General features: G+C 42.7%; 3 protein-coding genes across 3 annotated transcripts in view; 2 read left to right on the top strand and 1 right to left on the bottom strand.

Annotated features, from left to right (window-relative positions):
* The window catches only part of LOC118415413 (cell surface hyaluronidase-like), a 17640-nt gene extending 6486 nt beyond the window's left edge, over positions 1-11154 (top strand). Inside the window, exons 11-25 of the mRNA XM_035820020.1 lie at positions 202-208; positions 566-694; positions 1375-1469; positions 2274-2405; positions 2653-2688; positions 3081-3233; positions 3816-3996; positions 4432-4650; positions 5677-5888; positions 7635-7817; positions 8356-8578; positions 9081-9182; positions 9733-9896; positions 10238-10347; positions 11036-11154. Of these exons, the coding sequence (XP_035675913.1) occupies positions 202-208; positions 566-694; positions 1375-1469; positions 2274-2405; positions 2653-2688; positions 3081-3233; positions 3816-3996; positions 4432-4650; positions 5677-5888; positions 7635-7817; positions 8356-8578; positions 9081-9182; positions 9733-9896; positions 10238-10347; positions 11036-11154 (2065 nt within the window). The remainder of the gene's footprint in view (positions 1-201; positions 209-565; positions 695-1374; positions 1470-2273; positions 2406-2652; positions 2689-3080; positions 3234-3815; positions 3997-4431; positions 4651-5676; positions 5889-7634; positions 7818-8355; positions 8579-9080; positions 9183-9732; positions 9897-10237; positions 10348-11035) is intronic.
* Positions 11155-11950: 796 nt separating this feature from the next.
* Positions 11951-19786, bottom strand: LOC118416852 (E3 ubiquitin-protein ligase Hakai-like). Its single transcript, XM_035822126.1, has 7 exons — positions 19634-19786; positions 16858-16974; positions 16081-16136; positions 15425-15511; positions 14926-14987; positions 13881-14007; positions 11951-13344 (listed from the first exon to the last, which is right to left on the bottom strand). The coding sequence occupies exons 1-7, from the start codon at positions 19650-19652 to the stop codon at positions 12364-12366; spliced, it is 1449 nt and encodes a 482-aa protein (XP_035678019.1). The 5' UTR covers positions 19653-19786; the 3' UTR covers positions 11951-12363.
* Positions 19787-19827: 41 nt separating this feature from the next.
* The window catches only part of LOC118415414 (ubiquitin carboxyl-terminal hydrolase 19-like), a 20108-nt gene continuing 16479 nt past the window's right edge, over positions 19828-23456 (top strand). The window contains exons 1-4 of the mRNA XM_035820021.1: positions 19828-20230; positions 20985-21134; positions 22100-22236; positions 22956-23097. Coding sequence (XP_035675914.1) covers positions 20008-20230; positions 20985-21134; positions 22100-22236; positions 22956-23097 — 652 coding nt within the window. The 5' untranslated portion in view covers positions 19828-20007. The remainder of the gene's footprint in view (positions 20231-20984; positions 21135-22099; positions 22237-22955; positions 23098-23456) is intronic.

Consider the following 23456-nt stretch of genomic DNA (forward strand, 5'->3'; position numbering starts at 1 on the left):
ATTAGAAGCCGCTTAAATGCGGACCCCATTTGCTAGGGCATTTCGTGCAATTATCCGAATGGTGCAACAAAGCAAAGTTATTAAAGCTGGACCACACCACCGCTGGATTTGGGGACGTCGTGCAATTAACAGAAGTGTGCGATTATCCCTTATGCAATTGACTTGCTTCAAATGTATTTGAAAAGCATATTGCACGTACAGTCTCAAAGTAAGAGAAAAGTAATGGAATACATAATCCTAGTTTCCAATCAAGTATAAGATACGTATAGTACGATGCTGGGTTTGACGAACAGCCCCCCTCTTTGCATAAAAGCAGGTTTAGTGATATTAGAAGGAACGCAGGTCGTTAATGGTGAAAACTCGCTGAAATTGAGGTAACAGTTCGAAATAATAATGATAAGTTCCTTTCGGCCTTGTAGTGAATACACTAAAACATATAACTTATTTTCCATAATTGTATCCATTGATCAATTGAGCAATATTTACATAAACTTTCGTGGACAGGTATCTTTTCTTATAGCGTCCCCTTCCTATCTCTCATGGATGTGCACGTATTGTTTTATAGGTCATGGGGATATGGTTCATCTTCCACCGAGAACCCACAGGTCCGTCCGCAGGGGCTCTTCCCAAATGGGAGGCGGAGCGAACCCCACTAGGACGCCTCTACAACAACAGAGTGCACTCCAATGGAAGAGTATGCATTGGTCATGGAGTAAAAATATAGATTATTGAATTTGAGTGGAAACGGTTTGGTAAGGGAGGATAGTAGATGAGAGTTTGACAAAGATTACCCACAAACGGATTGTACGAAGGCGTTGTCATAATGTCAACATACATAATGTCAACATACTTTGATATTGGACTTTTCCTTTCGCAACCAGCAAAGCCTCGCCTGCTTACGTTTCCCTTTCTTGCTTATCATACATTTTCGTCAGAGATTCTAACTGGAGTGCTCCTTATCGTCGACCGCCATATGTGGCCAATGTATGTGGCGCTTTTGAGGCGAGAACAATCGCAAACGTGGCAAAATATGTAGCACGCACCCTTCCCCCCGGTCCGGTTTCAGTACTGGTGTTGACATTCTTATATCCAGGCAACCTCCTTGATCTACCAAATGCGCCGTCTATCCTTATCCGTGGATCAAGGAGGCTGTCTGGATAAGAAAGTTAATCCCATTTGAGACTTTACAGGTTACCTTTAGGATACCTTGAGGTTGTGTCCAAGAAAACTCCAGTATTCTATGTTCTACAAACCGGATGATACTATTCTTCAATGTAAGCATATTTGTGTTGATGGTGATTACCTGTACATGCCTAGTCAATTATTGACTTATCGTTTTTAGCAAGCACAATATTTTGTTTCTCCCTTCCCCAGGCTGGATTGATGTTGGACGGGGGAGTGAAGACCACACAACCGACAGCAAACTCACCGTATGAGTACCTGTCCATAGGGCACGGAGGAGGGGCACGGTAAGGACTGTCACAACTAATTATATTAGGTTATTCATTCGTGCCGGCTGAAAATTGCTCAGGTTTGACAAGACATTGACTAGGTTTACACAGTCACGTGTTTTCGAGTGCACCCAAACAGCCAAATAACTTTTTGCCAATGTAAAACAGAGGAAACGTAAATACATTTATACATTGGTGAAACTGAACGTGCGTTGAAAACTAGATTTATGAAACATCCACGACTGCCAGCTAAGATGTATGTCAATACATATACATGAAGTCTCACCGGGAAACCCCGATTTGCTGGACAAAGTCAAAATCCTGGATTCAAAATCTTGGAAAGAGGACTGAAAGACGCTGTGTACATTCGAGCTCACCACCTACGACCCACTGCTGTAGTCCCGTGGTTTAAACTTACTTTCCGGAAGCTGTATAGTAGACGGGTCCTTTCCATGAACAAGGCCGACGGAATCATTCGAACATTTTGTCGGACAGTCCCAAGAGTGTTCTGTTCATACCTTTCGCAGCGAATTGACATCGAACGTCCAGCAGCGCCGGTGGTGAGACGACCAAAGTATTGCCTCGGTTTTGAATCACTACCAACTTGCAAAACAAGTTGCCCAACATTTAAAACATGTGGAACACTTATGGCATGAAAGAAACACATTTTACATTTCTACTTACACAGTATAGAGTCTACAACAAGTCAACACGGAAAACGCGTGCGTAACCAATGCAAGTTACTAGTGTGATCTTGTCGAGGACTTGCATGCCTTATACATGTTATATATTTCTATCTACGGAAAAACTTGCTATTTGCAGGTACAAGCCTCACCAGAACGCCGACCTGTCCCAGCCGCGGGTACCTGCCATGATTGAGGGGCTCATCGCCTCCAAGAACTGGGTCTGGGGCTCCTGGATACGGGGAGGGGACATCTGGTTCGACAAATGCGCGTGAGTTAACGATATAAACAGATAGATATAGATAGACAGATATAGATAGATAGATAGATAAATACATAGATACATAGTACGTACTTCGCTGTACGTATAAGCGATATGTTTGACTGTATAACCAATTTCATATATATATATATATATATATATATATATATATATATATATAGAGAGAGAGAGAGAGAGAGAGAGAGAGAGAGATAATTGATTACTGTCGCAGATTGATCCTTTTTCTTCTTTTCAGTTTCGTGGACAACGGCATAGGACTTACAATGGCGAGGTACGGCACGTTTTATTCAAACTAAATGTGATAACGCACACATTGCTATGGCATGATCAAGCATGATTAAGCATCAAAACGCTAACCTATCATAGAAGGAATTCATAATAAGTCAATGTTGTTTTACAAGTTATGATATTGATTTTCCTTGTCAACGTAAATTGCCTTAATTGTTCTGTTTAGGTCTTATTATTTAAACGTATATACTGTAACGAGTGAGCAACTTGCATATGGCATTGTCTTTTGTGGATGTTAGTTTGTAATTTTTAGTTTTACAATTAAGGTTTTTGCTCGTCAGACCCCCGTACAAAGTATCTATATATATCGCTTTATCAGAATATCAAATAGGAAACGTACTGGTTAATTTGACTCTTTGCGTTTCGTTGATACAGTGAAGGCGCCTTCCCTAACGACGAAGGGTCTACCCAGCAAATTTGGAACAGTATCTTCATCGGGGAGAGTGAGAACGTGGGCACGGAAAGCGGGGCCAGGGTCTGGGGAATGGGCGGGGTGAAACCGGTGGAGAGGAGCCTACCTCACGGCACGTACGTAATATACGTAATGTATATTTTTAAAGTTGATGAAATAGTTGTTACATACTATAATTATTGCTACCGGGGTATTTTGGGGCCGAGCCGAGCAACGGGTTGAATTTAAGTCGGACCTAAAATAAGGGAACCAGTGACAAATAAACACCGTGACCTCCCCGTGGAGAACACCAACGGGGGAACCACACCGTATTCGGCAGTCCATCGGAACAAATTTGTGGCTTCGGAGCCCGATCGGGGGTACATCCCTAGTATAGGCTTAGGTCCCAATTTCCAACAAAACGAAACGGCAACAGCACGGAAAAAATATATTCATGAGCATAATTTGCGCATATTCCTTGAAAAACACTTTTATTTTTCGTTTCCGCAAACATCCCGGCCGGGACCCGGTTTGGAAATGGGACCTAAGCCTTACTTGGAAACCTAAGCCGTAATAAGATACTCAATACAAAAGTTACCAAAGCAACAGTATAATTGTTTCCGACTGTAATGACAAGTAGCAAAAATACGTAACCTAAACTAATCTTTTGTGGTGCCTAACCACATCAAAATTGATGAAATCATGCTTTTTGTAAATAGGAACCATCCACTGGTTGGACTAGACGTATACGACGGTCCAATCTTAGCCGACGGTTGCACCTTCAAGAGGTACGCCACAGCACCGGAGTACGACCGCTGGTCCAGCGCTTTAGGGTTCCACAGAACCAACACCTGGCAAAACACCCCGACCAGTAACATCACACGGGCCAAATTTGACAATGTGAGTAACGTTAGATGTCCCCTTTTCGTTCCGTGCGCTGTCAAGATACTTAACCTCTACTGAGTGCTTTATTGCCACTTCTCATGATGTCAAGTGACTGATTATTAAGCATTAAGATTTATATACAAATAACTTCATGATTAGAGTGATTGTTGTTGTCGAACACTTAGCTCAAAATGCAGCTTGGTGATATATAAAGATAAGAAGTAACAATGGTTCGCCTTTATCTACAGGGCAACTTATATCCGTTGTTTTTAAAACCAGGGTATTCAGGGATATCAAGTTGACAGGCGGTGGTTTCAAATTGGAACTTTTTAGAAATCGTCTATTTTAATCCACCGTCTGTTAACTTTATATGCTGGTTACTTGTATTTGTGTTCGAAAGTTAATATATGTTTAAGCCCTATCAACTGTTGACCGGTACACTTTTGTCAGGTCCAAAGTCGTATGTTTCTGGGTGGGCCGGGACTGCCGTCATTCGGTCAGAACAACAAAGACGGAGATAAGACCAACATTCTGCACGACCTGGACGGGAGCCTCACCGGCTACCCGGACAGCTACTTAGTCGGGCCGGACAACTACCTGGTCAGGAACCCCGGCTGCGTGGAGAAGCCGGAGTGGCGCGGTACCTTCTGCAGCGGGAAGTATGGCCAGGTCAGAATACCTATGCTTACATGTTCATCACACAGTAGATCCATGCAACTCTATATCCTTTCATCGGAATTTGAAAAAGAACTGGAGAATTAAAATCATTTCAAAATGTTCATGATTTCCTTAAATTCCTGAATTTCTAACTTCATTTAGTTTTTTACGCTTTCGGCATGCACCACCTGGTAATCATTCATTTGGGGATTTTTTTTTGCTATCAGTGTCTACTGTATAATACATGCACAATAGTAAAGCAATTATGCTATATGCGGTGACCAAAAGACCTCAATAAAACCACTTTTCCACCAGACAGCGATCGCTGAACGACCATACAGTGACCAATGTTGCATTCATTATTGGGATACAGTGTAAAATGCAAACGTAAAACACAAAACGTTTAAAAAGTATCTTTACGTTTGAAATTCGTTGAGCAATCTGTTAATTGGATATAGGAGAATTCTTTGTACACAACCAGTAGGTACTTACATAGCTTACGTTTCGATGTCTCTCAGACACCTTCGTCAGAGCTTCTAGCTGGAGTTATGCTTCTCACCGCCATATGTAGCCGATGTAGGTGGCGCTTTTGTGGTGAGAAAACAATCACAAACGTGGCTAAGCTTGTATCCCCCCTCGTCCCGGTTCATCGCTGGGGTTGACTTTCTTATACAGATGGCCTCCTTAATCCACCGTGCCCGCCTGTTGTCTTCCTTTTCTATGACCAATATCTATACATATAGCGGTGAGAAGCAGAACTCCAGTTAGAGGCTCTTACGAAGGTGTTTGAAAGACATCGAAACGTAAGTTATGAAAGCCTTACTGGTTGTGTACAATGAATTCTCCTATATCCTATACTCTACCAACCTGATGAAACTATTCTTGGAAATCTATTGATTGTTCTGTCGCTCAGCGGGTGCAGCGAGGGAGTAGCCTATAGTAGGATGTAAGTGTTACAGATTCAGACAAACTTGTACACTGATCAATTGCGACGTAAGATTTATGGAAGTTTACGATTGCTTCATGCACTTTGCACAGTGGTGGGTGCAAGCGAAGCTACCGAACACGCTGAAGATGTCCCTGGTTCGTGACGAGTATCCAGACCATCCAATGACCCTTGCCGGACCGCTATCTCATGCTAACAGTTACCAACAGTACCAGCCTGTGGTCACGCTGAACACCTCCTACACCATCCACTGGGACGGGCGGGCTCCGGAACAGATCTTCCTTTACCCCATAAACTTCAACAGGTATAACGACCCTAACATGGCAAATGTTACGGTCTTATTTACACCATTCTCCTACGCAGAGGGACCACAGTCGTGTCGAAACTCCTAGTGGTCACCTCTGCTGTCTGCAGCACTCAGATCAGTTACTGACCGCAATGCTTATAAATATCAATGAGCTTACCCTTATATGGGAATCAGTCAGTCACCGCCCTTTGGAATCAGGCCTTTGCAAGATCCCTTTCGAAAACAAAAAGGACAAGAAAGGCCTAATCTCTGATTGGCTGACATCTGCTTTGTGGCGACGCTCACAGTAACCGCTGGTGAGCCTCCAGACAGCAGGGCCACAACAGGCAGTCAGCTAGTGCCGTCGGGGACCTTGCGTAGGAGAAGGATTTACACAAGTGTCCGTACAGGGTGTAGACCTGGCCAGACTCTCGGTGTTTCACGATTAAGCTACGACCTCTGTTTGTCGCCGGGTCCCGCGGTTGATTTTAACTGCGAGATAAAAGGAATCCGAGGGCCTGACCGTGACGGTGACAATACCGTGATGACTAGTTTCCATGGTTGTAGAGTATTCCGAGCTCCTATTGGACTAATTTTCATAGTGATAAAGAACTAAGAGTCCCTATCCTACATTGGTGACGGCTATAGGCAAGGGAATCATTGTTCTATTGCATTTGAGGTGAATTAATAGCCTCAAGCTCTCTGGGAGGGGCCAATCAACTCCTGACAGCCAAAAATTGTGTAAACAGTCTAGCAAGTATCTGAAGATTTTGCGGTTTCATCTTTCAATTCCTTACTTAGGGACCTTTGCAAAGATACCAAATTTGACAGGCCGGAACTTAAAGCCTAAGCTACAATCGCGACATTAAGTCATCACCCTACCCGGTGCCGTGACAGGCGGTGTTTCAAAAAAGGAGCTAGCAGTTGCGCCTAAGAGGGCCCATATACTCAAGAATATCTCGAGAAGGAAGTATCCGAATATTTTGCGGTTTTCATCTTTCAATTCCTTACTGAAGGACCTTTCCAAAGATACCAAGTTTGCCGGACTGGAACTTAAAACCTAAGCTACAATCGCGACATTAAGTCATCACCCTACCCGGTGCCGTGACAGGCGGTGTTTCAAAAAAGGAGCTAGCAGTTGCGCCTAAGAGGGCCCATATACTCAAGAATATCTCGAGAAGGAAGTATCCGAATATTTTGCGGTTTTCATCTTTCAATTCCTTACTGAAGGACCTTTCCAAAGATACCAAGTTTGCCGGACTGGAACTTAAAACCTAAGCTACAATCGCGACATTAAGTCATCACCCTACCCGGTGCCGTGACAGGCGGTGTTTCAAAAAAGGAGCTAGCGGTTGCACCTGAACAGGGCATGTATACTCAAGAATATCTCGAGAAGGAAGTATCCGAATATTTTGCGGTTTTCATCTTTCGATTCCTTACTAAGGGACCTTTCCAACGAAACCAAGTTTGTCAGGCCGGAACTTTAAAAAGCCTAAGCTACAATCGCGACATTAAGTCATTACCTAGGCTAACCCCACGCAATGCAGGAGGGAATACTTTGAACTATTCTCAAGAGCCCATAACTCTGTATATTATACAAATACGCAGCATGATATAAAACGTACAAGTCTTTGGCTCTTAATAATGACAGTCCCAATTTCGCCTTTGACAACAGTAAATTACCATTAAAAGAGAACTACTTGCCAGTGACATTCTGTGCTGAACGTTTGAAATGAAAATCTACTTACTATATTTTACTTGCAGTGGAGACTGGATCCGAGTAGGCCTCTGCTACCCACCAGGAACCACATTCGATGTCAGGTACCAACGACATGAGTACCGAAATCAGTGGAACAAATATCAGAACGAAGACGCCCAGCCCGTGTCCAGCCTGGCTGCTGTGGAGGCCGGCGACGGCAAACTCTTCTACTTCGAAGAAAGCACGGGGTAGGTAGAAGCTAGAAAGTCGCCCATTCAATGATCCTATTTGCAACTGTGCCCGGGCTCGTAGGGGGTGTAGCCCCGACTGGGCTCCAAAGACACAAATTTGTCCCGGTGGACCGCCGGATTTTTACTGGTGTTTGAACGATTAGGTTACGTCCGTTCATGTTGTCTTTATAGATTTAATATTTTGGATAAGCCCCTTTCATTGTCCAGTGACAATAGGTATATGTCTATGTATGTGTGTGAACATGTACTGTATCGTTCTTTACAATATTCATAAAGCACAAAAAAAGAGATTAGGCCATGTTATTCATTTGCTGCCGGATCCCGGGTTGATTATATCTCCGAGTTAAAGAAATCCAGGGTCCCGACCGTGCTTCAAAATAGCCCGGTAGCTAGATGGTGCACCACGGGGAGACGCATTGATTACGCCTGAAAGTGCAGAAAAAGACTCCATGCATACCTAGAGGGACCCTTTTTCCAAATGGGACAGTAGCATAAGTACAGGATAACTATGATCTTGTCGTCATGCCTCTTCCAGTCTGTTGTTCCTGAAAATCCGCGCAAACTATGATCGGGAAGGCGACAGCTACTGTTCAAACATGGGCTGTGAGAGGATCAGAATTGCGGCAACAATGACAAGTGACGCGGTCAGCAACTGTATGTCTACAGCGTATCCCAAGTACAGCCTGACACCGACAGAGACTGTCCCCATGTCCAGTTTCCTTAGTATGGCCCACGACTGTACTGGGTGTGGCGCTACGGTGAGTTTACGTTCAGCCAGAAACGATTCTGCAAGTCTCAAATTACACACAGTTATTACTGTTAACGTTGTTCACCCTGTGATGACTATAGCACATATGTTCGCCTCTTTTCCTTCGTTTCTGAAGCAGGGTATATTTTCTTACACGGAGGGGTTGCTAGCCTTTCGCCTTCAACGTGCTATTGAGACACCCCACAAAAGATCGGTGTCCATTTACGTCCCTTCCGAAAGACGGGTACAGTCCCAACCCAAGATCCGGGATTGAACCGAGATCTCCAATTACCAGCTTATTAGTGCTACTGGCTACTACCAGTTGAACCACAGGGACATCTTATACACAGCTATCATCAATTAAGTTTTTCTGTTTGCAGAGGATTTGATAGTTCTGCTCTAGGCTGTACAAAGATCATTATTATGCAAGAGTACGTTACAAAGGCAAAGTGTGTATAGTTTGTACATTGTAGGAAATCTGGGAAATAATGTTGCACTCTATATTCCTCCAGGAGCCAATCGTCTACGACGTTAACCAGAAGTTCCTGGAAGTGACCGTGGTCTCAGCCGGGTACAACGAAATGTGGCAGCAGGGCCATAGGTCGTTCATCGAGGTAGGATTTCCAGAAGATGTTATAAAGAAAAGTTAAACGATTGATTGATGGATCTTCGGGACACTTACGGATAACGAACAGTCTGCGATGATTGTAAAATCGGTCACTACCACTACAAACCAGGCATAAGATTTTGTGCGTGAATAGTTTGGTAAGTAAATGGATAACAAATCAAGTTCTTGGTATTATTTACCTAGCCAACGAACGTTTCGGTGAATTTCCTCTATCTTACTAGTATTCATGGCATTAATTTCTGTTCAGACTTTGAACTCTAACAAGATGACGCTGCTGTAGTCACCGAAGAATCTACGTCAGTCATGAACCGTGATGAGGGGGGATACAAACTTAGTCACGTTTGCGACTGTAGTCATTGATCGTGTACTTACAAGGAACTTATCTTAAGATCACGGGTGGTTACGATTTGCATGCAGCACAAATGCTGGGCCGAACCGTTTTTTTTTGGGGGGGGGGGGGGTCGATATTTTTGGGTTCAGCTTTGTTGTTTAAAGGTAGTATACTTCATAACCAATTGTCATCATCAAATCTGCAGATAGACGGAGTGCGGTATGATAGTCATTACCGGGGATTCCTCGTCGTCGCACTTGACGCTCTGACGGGCGCCGCCGCGACGCATCACGAGACGTTCGACACGCACGGACAAGCCGGGGCTGACGTGGCGATGGCGAATTTCATACGTAACGTCATACCGCAAAAGTAAGGTGGCTTTGTAAAAGTAACATATACACATGGCCAGACGTTTACAAGTAATGCGTAACATATGGCTTCATGAAACATATGGTGGTTTATGGTTTTAAGTATATTTGTCATCAAAACCTAATTGTAAGACTTTTGATTTTTATTGGTTTAACCTTAAAAAACGGGACACATCAATTCAACTATCTCAACTAAATAATAAACTCTTACTTAGAACAGTATATATGTATATATCCTGATCGTGATCTCTGTCTACAGAGACTCCGATCTCGATCATCTGTACCTTGACAGTGTTGTTAATATTGTGTGATTTTTAGAAAACGTTGTCTCAAACCTTTCAGCTCCATCGTGCTGGTGGCAGTAAGTGACGCGTCCAGCCAACACGCGCAGGAGTGTCTGACAGCGCTGAGGGAGATCGGAGCTCAGGAGCCCGTCAAGACAGACTTCAGAGGTGAGCGCCATGTAACACGACTCAAAGCATCTGCATCCCAGGCATTACATTTAAAGAACACATTTTTATAATACACAGGTAACGGATGGCCTCATATTTTCCTCAACGTGAAATGGGGGTAACAGACATGTGACTATGATAGTAATGCATGTTTTGAAATTACTGTCTAGGGACCAAGATTTGCAACTTCACTACCTTTGCACATTTCATTGGACTAACAAAGTACAATTTTACGACATACAGGCTGGTATACTACTTTGAACACATGATTATGCTTTTGTGCCATTATCACTTTAAAAGTCACGATTGTGTACGTAATTATATAAACACCATTGTCAGACTTGGTGCAATGGTCCTCATAATTGCTTTTAAACCGACTGTCCAACGGAAACATTGAAGGAAAGTTTGTGGAAAGTTATAACCCGTGATCACATCATCTCCCTCTGCTAACCCACATGTACTTGTAACCATTACATTCTTACTCTAAAGACTTGAAACATTTACATGGTTCGATTCAGATCCCAGTATGCTCGCTATAGAGTCGTACAGCATTTAGCCAGTCATGTCTATGCCACTTAAACATGCTTAGGACTCGACCAGATTTATCAAAGTTTGCGTTTACACCATTGCAAAATCGAAACATAAGCTGTCTTATTGTCTAAATTTATCTTTTCCTTCATTTTTGTAGGCAATTTCGCCATGGTTGGTTTCAAGGGCACCTACTGGCCCAGCTGGGTCCAGCAAGTCAACCTGCCGTCCGGTCAGGGGCCGGCACAGATCTACACCAAGATCCCGCTCATGGCTTGAAGAATGAGTGTCACGGTTGCGTGGGACAACCAAAATCTACCTTCATTCATTCAATAAAAGGAAATTCTGAATATTGAAAGTCATTTTTCATGTGTTACAATTTACCTGTGTGTTCAGTAGTATGTTGAGCTGGGGCCATGTTGCTTCGATTATATGGATGATTTCTGCTTGCGTATCAATTTTCGCCCGTTTCCAAAAATAAAGAAGAGAATATTGTAAATTGTGCAAAGTGGCTGCAAAATGAGCAAAAATATGCTGTAATGTGCAAATTAAACATATCAGGAAACGGATACTTCAGTCATTGAAAGTGAATTTATAAGTAAAAAAAAAAGATACACATGAATTAAGAAAATGAAGAATTTATTATTTGGGAGAACATAATTACTGTGTGTTTAGTCCTTAGTTCAATCGTCCGTACCACTTAGATTTCATAATGATGGCAACTTTTGTGGCCAATCTTTTTTAAGTTGCACAATCGCATCAGTTTTGGGGATCCCATATGATGTCATCCATATAATCAAATCAACATGACTTGATTGAAAAATAATGCAACAGCATGCTGTACTCGGATAAGAAACATGCTAAAAACGTTGGCGTCATAGACCTTTGTAGGATATAGGTGAACTTATTATGATTTATATAAGCATATTTTGTATGATTAAAGGTAATTCAATGACTAAAACTGGATACGATATGCTAATCGTAGAGATGGAACTGTAGTTAAATATTGTTAACCTGGATGTCTAATCTTCATGAATACACTTTAGACAGTTTTTACAATTAATAGTTCGAGACATGTTGGAGCATTTTACATTTATTTACCGCTTGCGTACCATCATTGAGACGAAATTCCCTTACCCTTTGACATAAACTTCCTTTAGTTTCCATACATCAATTCCAGAAAACCTGAAGTGTATAGACATTCACAATCAGGAATTGATGAACTAGTTTGTGTACATGTAAGATGATTTTACTGTTGGGCACACGATAACGATGTCTACTTTTCTTTTTACATCAATAACAACGAACGATGTTGATGTTTTCAAAAGCATACAGATAACAGGGATCAAGTAAGATAATCAAATAATGTCATGACGAGAAATTCATCATCGTATTAACCATAAAGAAGTCAGGTATTGGTATAACTTCCAGCATTTGATGATGCCTGTTAAACAAGTGTTTTATGTACATCAGGCAGCCCATGCCAGCTCAGTTATAATACGATGTTCTTGGGGGATGCCCGTGGGCTGCCTGTGGTGGCATGCTAGAGGACGGCGCACTACTAACGGATGGCATTCCGCCGGGGACAGGGCCCTGAGGGACCGGGGCGGGTCCTCGAGGGGGCGGGCCGGCGAGGGGCCACGCTGCCCTAGGACTGTGTCCGCCTGGTTGGGCGAAGGGAGGACTTATCGCTGACTCATCGTACGGCCTCCCGTGTGAGTCATAACCGGGACCACGGACAACAGGAGGTCCTGAGTGAACAGGTTGCCCGACATGTCCGTGGGGTGGGGGTGCGGAGTACGGTATCGGCACGGCCCCAGAGTGGGGTACAGCCGGGGCGGCCCCCTGGTGGATGGGCCTGTACATGGTCCCCTGGTTGTGAGGAGTCTGGGTCGAAGACGGGGCCTGCTTAGCAAGATCTTCGCTGTCGTCTTTGATAGGGACTGTGATGAGGTTGCTACTGCGGCTGCTGGTCACAGGCATGTAGGACTGGGACACGGGGTTGGGGAGGGAGTCTGACGATGGGGGGTAACGGTGGTGTTCTGGAGGAGGGGGCGGGGGTGGAGGCGGCAGGTGGTCCGGGTGGGGCGGGCCAGTCGTGGCATGCCCCGTCAGTGGGTCCTGATAGTGTTGCGGAGGGGGGATGGGGTGAGGAGGGGGCTCGTGCATCCTGTCATCGTGTGGGTGTCCGGGAGGGGGGATGCTGTGGTGTGGAGGCATCCTACTGTAGTCCCTGTGTTCTGGTGGAGGCTGTAGTGGAGCACCGTGCGTCATGGGCATCCCCTGGGGTACCGGCTGGGGAGGTGGGGGTGGTGGTGGCGGCGCGTACTGGTCCCCTGGGACGGGTCTGTACACGGCGGCGCTCTGGTCCTGGGAGGTGGGATATGGCTGGTATGTCGTGGGGTACGTCTGGTGTGGGGTTGGCTCGGCTGCCACCGCAGGCCGCTTGTGGCGATGGTTGATGTGAGCCTGAAGAGGAAGAGTTTGAAAAAGTCAACACTAAGAGGGACAGATGTGCCTCTGTGAACAGAAAATGTTGTATATGCCCAAGAAGATGACCGACTGGTTTATGTCAACAGGTCACTATGCACAGGATTTTTAACGCTTGTGTCCATGGGAAAAATTATCAAAATGACCACCAAACAGTGTTCACATTAGCCAATAGCCATGTGACCCTTGTGTTGAGGTGGCCATTTGTACAAGTTTGTATTCATAAAATGGATAATTGCTTGGCAGAAGTTTCTTGAATTTTGAAAATCACTCTAAAGCCTTTAAGATTAAAGGTAACACTTGAGATCCTAAAAAATTAAGTGTTACCTTTAATTTTAATTTCAAAATTCTACTGTGAGTGTGACATCAGCTTTCTCCATAATGGAAGGCTTCACACATTACTGGGTACTACAAGAAAGCTTGAAAAGATCCTCATGACATTGTATTTTACAGAGCACACTTTGGGTGCAGCTAACTAGTTTTAGGTGTACAACTAAAATGAAGGTAGAGCTTACCTGAAGGTCCCGTTGGGACAGGTAGGTCCTCCTGCACCCCTTGTTGCCATGCTTGCCATCACCAAACGTACACATGAACACTGCACCTCGGGGACACTGCTCTATGCGCTGGACAGGGTCCCCGCATCTTACAGAGGAAACACAGCATATGTAAGCAGGGTCCTCCCCAGAGGATGGAATAACGGAGGCCCTCCACTTTTCTCCTTGCCTAACTCCACTATACTACTTTTGAAATTTAGTGTGTTTCTCTCCTATTTTCTTGGTTAGTTTTGTTAAAATTAATGAAAATTTACAGATTTTTGTGCCACGTGGCATCACCTTTCCAGTCGGCATTGTCTGCAAAAACTTGTGAACAGGTGATGATCAAAACAATAGTCGTTTTGCCACTTCACAACAAAGGAATACCTATAATGTACTATACTTGTGGTATTTGACACCCTCTGTCATTGCAAATGAACCCATTTTCATGAAAGCTCAGCACGTTGGTTTGGATTATTTTTGCCAGCGCCTCCACTAAACTAAAATATTCTGGGGAGAACCCTGTTTGAGGAACAAAGAAAAAAATTCTGCTGCTGTACCAAGGTCACCTACCACTCACACTCACTCCTCTTGCACATGGTGCGTAGAGCCAACTGACTGTACCAGCACTCCAGCAGGGTTCTCCAGTCACACACCAGGGGGCCCCCAAATCAACCTTGACCTTCGTCTTCCCCAACCCCCACCCACAAACCAAATATCAGTGTAATACATCCAGAGGTTCTAGAGTTATGCTGACCACAAATATCTGGAAACACAGACACACAAACAGACACGCCAAAAGCTATACATTGTACCTCCACTTTTCGTGGAGGTAAGAATTTTCAAATTACATGTAAATAACAACTTTCATACTTTTCTTATATAATTAAACTGGAACAAGGCAACACTATTTACAATACCAATATTGTTTATTCTTAGTACATGTACTATCAGTATTGGATTTCTCCAGAGCGTGTAATACTACAATCATGCCATGTAATTCTAAGTTGCATACACATATCCTTACCTTAAGCAGTTTTTGTCTGTCCTCTTGGAGCAATCAAAACAAAAGACATGCTTGCAAGGTATCTGGAAGTAAGAAAACAGAGACAATTGAATTGGTAAAATGGTAATGAAAGTCTGCACATCATGAACAAGATGTTTAGGGATGGAAGGACTAATAAAGTGATCAACTGATTCAACTGATCAATTCATCAATATTGTAATTCTATGAGCTGACAAAGGGTTACTACAGCCAATCCTAAAAGATCTATGTATACATTGTCCTTAGTCAACAACATGATGTGCCAGTTGGCTCAAACTTAAACTTGACCTTAATTTTCCCTACCTCTATCGACATGCCAAATATCGTTACAATCCATCCTGAGGTTCTTAAGTTATGGTGACCAGAAATATCCGGCTATAACAAACACACAGACATACACACACAGACACATCAAAAACAATACCTACTTTTCATGGAGGTAATAACAGAATCGGTAGTAACTGTTAAAAGTGAAGCTTACCATCCTGCCATAGAGGTTGACTGGACAGACACATTTCTCACACAGGTGCAGCATGGTGTCGTTAATCTTCTTTCCAATCAGGTTCAACTGCCAGACACAAGAATTGACACTTTTTAGTACATATACAAAAAATCATGTACCTCTGGTACTACTAGTAAGTATATACAAAAGGTACTCAGAAGTTCAGAACCTATGGAAATGGAAGGTTAGCTTCAATGATATACTGAGTTTCTGGTAATGTAAATTCGTGGTAAGAAGAAAATAGAGTGTTTGCAGTGGTTCTGAGTCACTTACTGCTATATACATGTACAGTAATGAAAATACTGGCGCCATTACTGACAGCCAGTCGGAAACCACATACATGTACTGGCCACTCGGTAAGGGTACTACAAATGGACAGAGAACCTCTAACACTACCAAATACTTCATTATCATACAGTATGTACATCTGCGCTTAGACAAGGGGGTACAAATGTAGGTGGGCAGAGGACTGAACAAAATTTTGCATAAGTTATGTGTGTTCATGGTGCAGAGGTCACCATCAAAATCACAAACATAAAACCACTGAAAACTTAAATACATTTACATGTACACATGAATTACAGCATGTCCTCAAGTTAGACATTGCCATAACTACTGAGAGTGGCATTCCTCACCTTGACATCCCATTTCATGGGTCCGTGATGCTTCTCTGAGGAGGATCCTCTGTCATCTGTTAAAAAGGAAGCGAAGAACAAACAACAGGTCAAAAGAATGCTACAACTATATAAGTTGAGTATATACAGAGCACAGCACTGTACTGTCCTAACTTTGGAGAACAAACATCATTTGTGCTTTTCTGTCACCTTGGATGGAGACTTCAGTTGTAACAAGGTAACATGCATTTAGCAAGCTGGTTGCCAAAAATCAATGTGCATCATCTGAACCACACTAGCTGCCGATATGCCAAAGTACATACAAAGGGATGAGTTATAACTTATACTGTAACTTATAGTTGCAAACACAAATAATGAATTGCAATTCATGGTTATAGGAGGTGAATCTCCTTCACAGAGGTAATAACTTAAATAAGACATGATGTATGTAGTACAGGGGTTTTTCTAGAAAAAAAAGAGGGAGCACTGCAATTGAGCGGTACCACCAAGTGGGGGAGATTTGGGGTTCTTTCTACCACTAGTACCAGGCCAGGGTGTGGATTTTTTTTTATAATTCTAATCAGTTGAAATGGAGCATTCCTATGGGCCAAAACTACTATCTGACTGACCACGTCTGATCCCTGGTCAACAAAATTTTAAGCTTGCCAGAGGATCTGCTCCCCAGGGTTAACTTAGGGGGTGCATGGTCAGGGTATGAGGGCAAAGTCCCCCAGCCCTGTTCCCTTGTTTTAAAAAATCCCTGTAGTACATTGTTACTAGTACATTGTATGATGTTACCTCTGATACTGGCAGTCCTCTTGCTGTGATGACTGCTGAGCTTCAGAGGGATGGCTCTCCTGACTCCATCCCCGTGTCCTCCCCTCTCCACTAACTCTCCTTCCAGCTCCAGGTTACCTGAGGATTAGGGGAAAAATGTAAAAAAAATTAAAACATTAAAACCGTCAACTCTGTCATGAAGTGTCTATATACCAGTAATGTAATTCTTTTTCAAATATGGCTTTGTTTCTCCTCACTTTCAGGTTGATGCACCTACTAGTAGCTAGCCCGGATACCACACCCAAACCTCAAAAATATCTTTTGTGTCCCTGCACAATAGATACTTGAGATCGGGCTGGGGTTTGGTAACCAGGCTAAGTGCAAGCCTACTACTAGTACTAGTACTCCTCCCAATAAGTTAAGTACATGCTGGGTTTTTTCACACCTAAGGCTCGTGCCATACACACTAAACATCACTTCAACAACAGATTTGACGTACTCTAGATCTCCTAGAAACTCTTCCAGCAACTCTCAAGTACATGACACCAAGAGCTAAATACCCTGATTGAAAGTTGACTCAATACAGAACCAAGTGTTATCCAGCACCAAGAGACCACGCCTACTACTAGTAGTAATACTAGCAAAATAATATACATTTATAAGCAAGGACAACAACATCATCATCACTTCCCCATCTGAATGAAAGGACAAATGTAACCCCAAACAGCCATTGATTCTTATATTACTTAGTGGTTATACCTTTTAGTAATGATTCCTAGGTGAGTAGGCTTGGGTTGGCGGAAACGGCTGCCCGGTCGGTCGGCGGAAACCGCTGCCCGGTCAGGTCCGGAGGTTGGCTTTGGGGGTTTCGAGTATTGCATACAGCAGAGTAAGCAGCAAAAAAACATTGTAATCTCAATATTACCCATCGCTGAATAAATGGTCTACAAAAACCATGTCGAAATTTTGGACGGGGTTTTGGTTGGAAAACGGCTGGTAGTATTCTGTATATAGATTACGACGAGCGTAATCATGTACACGCTGTAAGGCTTAGGTCACATTTCAAAACCGGGGCCCAGCCGGGATGTTTTAAGAAACGAAAAAGTACAATGTATACCTAGAAATGTACACAAATCATGCCCATGGATCTTATTTCGACATTTTCTGTATTTTGATGAATTTTATATCATTATTTTCGACCCCGAAAGCTGTCCGACCGGGCCCCTTTTTTGAAATGTGACCTAAGCCTAAATCCGATCTTTGACGATTTTCTTAACAAAATGGACTGCACCGTGTGTGCAGAACAATCCTCATAACCATGTTCTCTTGTGTGAATGGAAAGTAACGTTATATCTCAAAGCAAAAATATGTGTATTCAAGTAGTAAGAAGCGACATACAACGTAAAATAAAAAAAATGTGCCTGTTTTGGCAATATATTTATAACGCAACCAGTTTACACCGGTCACCGACAAGCAGCTTTGACATTGCCGCTGGGCGTGATCAGTGATCGGGAATGTCCGACATGTCCGAGGAAAAACTGTCTCCACAATCGGCTCGAGAAAAATTCTTTATTAGTAATCCTCAACAAGAAAGACTCATACTCTGATCAATGCCAACATCTTATTTGTCTAAAGCTATTCCAAAGAGCAAGTAACAATAAAGGTTACAACTGTCCCCTTTTAGAAGCTGCCTTACACGCTGCTTATTTCGGGGTCAACGACCTAAGGTGCGCCGCATGGAATGCCGAAAACTTCCGATGAATTGCTCAATCCAATCAATCCAACCTACAGTTTTCTCATTTCAGAGTATATAAATATAAAACTAGTGTTAGGGATTACACTTTCCAAACAAAATCAAGGCGCTAATAGGTTCTTACGGTGAGGACACGCGGCTCATTGTCGACCCTTCTAGCGTTAATGAGCTGGCAGCACCGAAATCTGATGTTCACTGTGAACGTGTACAAAATCGAAATTACGTCATGTTTGTGTTTTCGAATTTCCGAAATTTCGGTTATGTTTACGATATTTATAGTGGTACTGTAAGTTGTAGGGCCAGCCTACACGAGAGGGGACCAAATCACTGATTTGCTGCGATAGCAGGCCATCTTGTTTACCTTTGGTATACTTGAAACCCCCAACACCAACCTCCGGACCGGACTGGGCAGCGGTTTCCGCCGACCGACCGGGCAGTCGTTTCCGCCAACCCAGTAGGCTTCGCTGCCAGTGGTGTCACCCCCCTGTCACTCACTACTTCTTCTTCCCCCAGCACAAATCCATGCAACCGTGATATGATGTGCTATGATGTGAGTTACTTAACTAATGCACAGCATCTAAAACATATCTAATTCTAAACGGTTTCCTAAAATATTATGCTTGAGGAATCCTTCATAGTTTACTGAAGTATTTTTCATAATTTTACAAATTATTCTGCTCCTATTCTTGAACATACATCTGTCCACATAAAAATATGAATAAAATGATTGTCATCCAACTGTACTCTAACGTTATGGGTATTTCCTGAATATCAGATGATAACGGCTCTAGCGATATCTGTTCATGGAGAACATAATTTGCTACCACAAATTCAAGCACACCAGGATAGCCAACAGTGAACTTCAAACATCTTGGTTTAACGATTCCAGAACGGTGCCACAGAGTGGAGCAGAACAATAATTTGAGCTATAAAGGCTACAGAAGCGACAGAGATACCTCATGATGAACAGAAAACAACCCTCTTTCTGTAAGAGACATTACAAGAGGACATTTTCCTACAAAACCCACCCTTCCCTCATCTCACCTCTCCGTTCGCCCTCCATCTTGAAAACCGTGACGTCAGAACTTTGGTTGGCGGGACATTCAAAATAATTACATTTTCCGATATATTTTTCTCTAAAAGAGACCTAAACTTAAATATTACATAATTTGTGAAAATATTCAGATTCTATTTCATTGCAATTCCTCTGTAAGCTGCGAAATGTTTTGGAAGGTTTACAGAGGGCAGAGGTCACCATCATTAATATCCAAGATGGCGGACGCCGGATAGAAAAATCCCAGACGTCGAGAAATTTCGCACTAATTTTTTTACGGAGTCGTACTTTTCTGACATTTTCTTTGACTTTGGAACACATAGAGTAATCCCGCGTGGTGTTGTGGCGCTGTTTAGATGGCTCTATGAACCATCGGACGCAGGACGTCGCCAGAAAACGTAAGCGCTCGCCTGTAGCAGTGACGGACAGAGACGGCAGCAGCATGACTGTTTTGCGCCATCCTTTGAACAATGGAGCGAGCTCGCTCGACGGACAAAGCGGAGCTCCCAGCGCCGAAGCAGGGCACGTCAGCGGGGAAGGGGCGGTGAAGAAGATACGGGGTTCCGCAGAACTATCCGCAGAAGCGGGTAGGTGGTATTTTTTTGCGTATCTGCACGTGTTTTACAGTCGCCGGTCGGCAATCTGAGACGAGCGGTCTTTGTTTTTGTTGGCCGCGGCACGGGCCATTAGGAATGTTGTGGGGAGGGGGTGCGCTTGGGTCCATATGTGGGTCGAGGTCACGGCTGCTGTCTACGTCAGTCTGACACTGACATTTCTAACGGATAGTGTTCGAGGGAACATTGACTTTCAAACTTCTATCGTTACATGGGTATTCGGTATCAAACATCCTGTACATTTAAAGTACAACGTTGAGTCATATTCCTAACAATGTGCCCTACTTCCGGTGTGAGACAGATAGTCTCATCATCCTGTTCATCCATGTTCTTTGTTCCAACTTTTCAGCACGGTACTATATCAAACGGTCATATAAAACGATAAGAATTGTTTAACTTTACTACATTGAAATGCAATTGTGTAATACTATATAGATATGTTATTGTTTGTTTCTACCTTTTATGATTAACAGTATGATCAAAAACTGTTCACAAAATGAACAAAAACTGATCGATGCATCAGTGGATGTTATCTATATTATTCATCAAATCAACATGGCCTAAAAGAACAACTTTTGCAATTTCACGTCAATTCTCACAATGGTGAATAATCAAAATCAAAATGACAAAATTCAAAGATACGCCATGAAATTCACAAATAACAAGTTCATATTAGCCAGACGTACATACAAATATATTCAACTTTTTCCTTTCCTCCATTGTGCAGCTGGAGGCACTGATGTGGATGTCCAGCCTATTGTCCCGATGTGGTCACAAGATGGGAAAACAGTGACCATCACGCTGCCCATCTGCAATGTCAGGTCATCGGACGTGAACCTGACCGTTGATGGACAGGACGTTAACTTAAATTTGCCAGGTGAGACTGAAATCATGTGTAACATTTTCTGTAAAACACTTGTAAACTACTAAAGTACATGTACACTACATTTCATACCACTATTACCAGGTACCTGAAGGAATTATAGTTATACAACATGGTCAGGATTTGGAAGTCCACTAACCCCATTATCCCAGGAAGTGGAAATGCAGATTGGCTAAGCATATATGTCCTACCACACTTGCCTGATCGGGCAAGTTAGATTTTTCCATGAGATTTTGATATTATATTATCCTTGTACTTGTAACTTTTCACAGTTATGAAATTGAGCATTGGTCAACACAGAAAAATAAGGCCAATAAACAAAAGAAGAATTCCATTGCTGGAAGTGAAAATTCATGAAAAAAAGTTATTTAAGTCATTCAGGAAAGTAAAAAGTTGATTTCTTCATTCTTTATGTAGTTTTTTTTTATTCAACTACAATATGCAAAACAGGACAGAGAGGTGAAGCACTCTAGCAGTGATAGTTGCCTGATAGGACTATCGAATTTTGGAAAACTTGTCCAATTTTTAGTCTTACATTGCATTTCCACAAAATGCTGAAACTGGCACCATTTTTTTTTCAAGTCTCTAGCCTTGAGTACACTTGAAAAATATACATTGTATTAACATAGTTCTGCTGTGTCTTGAAAGGTACATGTATAATATGCAAAAACATGTAACTACTGCACAATACTAATAGTAATAATGTACATGTATGTATGTATGTACTGTAAATGCAGAAATTTTTGCAGTGGTCTTATGTTTGCGTTTTTCTTGTTGCAAATTTACCGTGAACTCAAAACCACCGCAAACATTTTTCCATGACATTAAAAGACTAAAGTGCATGGTGCTACGAACTTAAAAACCACCGCGAACAGTCCTTCTCCTGCTATTGCGAAATTAAATCCCCGCAAACTTAAATCCATTTACAGTATTTTTTTGTTGTCTGTTGCTTTGCATAGATGGGAGATCGTGGAGTTGCAGCCTGCATGCTGCAGTAGAAGCTACTGACCCCATGGTCATCTGTACAGACGAACTCATGTCCATCACCTTCAACAAGGAGGAGAAGTACAAGAAGTGGCCAGCCTTAACAGCAAAGGTAAACTACTTCTGGTTACAGATGTTCCAAAAAGTTGTCATGCCAGTCTATAAAGTTCACTTTGTAATTGTATGTAATACATACTATGTATTGCTTACCTGGTAAATCTCCTCATGGCATAATGCACCAGGTTTGTACTGAACAGCACAAGCTGCATATCTAGACTGATTTACTTACACTGGTCAGGAAGGACCCCGATTCTTTTTCGTAAGTGTGGTCTGGTGGGTTCTTTAACATACTGGAGGTGTGGCTCTCCTCAAACATGGAACCTCCATTTGGCGTCCTATCTGAGCAACGTCCCTAGTCAAAGCTGGGTATTTACTTATACAACATGTACCTGAATAGTAATCGATTAGGTGAGAAAATTCGTGTTAAGTGCCATTCCCAAGGATTCAACTTTAGGTCATCTCGACACCAGGACCTCTGGTTTCTGGATCAAACTCCATACTTTAACACCACAGCAATGCCTATTGTATATCAGATTCTGATTGTTAGGATATTCTCAAGATAGTATTTGTGAAAGATTGCTATTGTGCAATTTCGTAACACAAAATCTTACCCACTCCACTTTGCCATTCTTGATCCTGAAGAAGGCGACAGTGAGCGATGAAAATTTGATCCTTGTACACCTTAGTGTAGGAAAATATTTTAGCATTGTAATACTATCAACACAGATGAGCTTCCATGATAATTAACTACTCTATGATTTCCTGTACTAGGACCCTCCACCACCAGAGGCAGCATCTAACCATGTAGGAGAGAACCATGCTGCAGAAACTATGGAGGTGTCAGATGGGAGAAACCATGTTGCAGAGGGGGGTAGGGACAGCCCTACCAAGCTAGGTGTTGAGGAATCAGAAGGTAACTGGAAATTCATGACTGTTAGATAACTTTAAATAGCACTTACATGTACAGCAAGAAGTTGGGGGTTACGGGTCATATTATGCCGTGCCATATACACATAAGTGGCTGGAATATGTTGTATAGACAATATAGATACAGATACAGTAGCCTGATTAAATCTCGCTTATAGCAGCCCGCCAAACATCCGCCGGCCCACTATCAGGTTATAGCTAGTGGAGCACAAACTCCGCGGGGAGGGGCCAGTTAGAGCCCTGGACAGCGGAGTCTGTGTTACACAGACTACAGATACAGATACAGATAGTAGGGTGATACTCCTTGTAGCCTTAAACTGGGAGATTCACATGTACACAAAATGT

Source organism: Branchiostoma floridae, chromosome 5 (assembly GCF_000003815.2).
Source record: "Branchiostoma floridae strain S238N-H82 chromosome 5, Bfl_VNyyK, whole genome shotgun sequence".
Lineage (NCBI taxonomy): Eukaryota > Metazoa > Chordata > Leptocardii > Amphioxiformes > Branchiostomatidae > Branchiostoma > Branchiostoma floridae.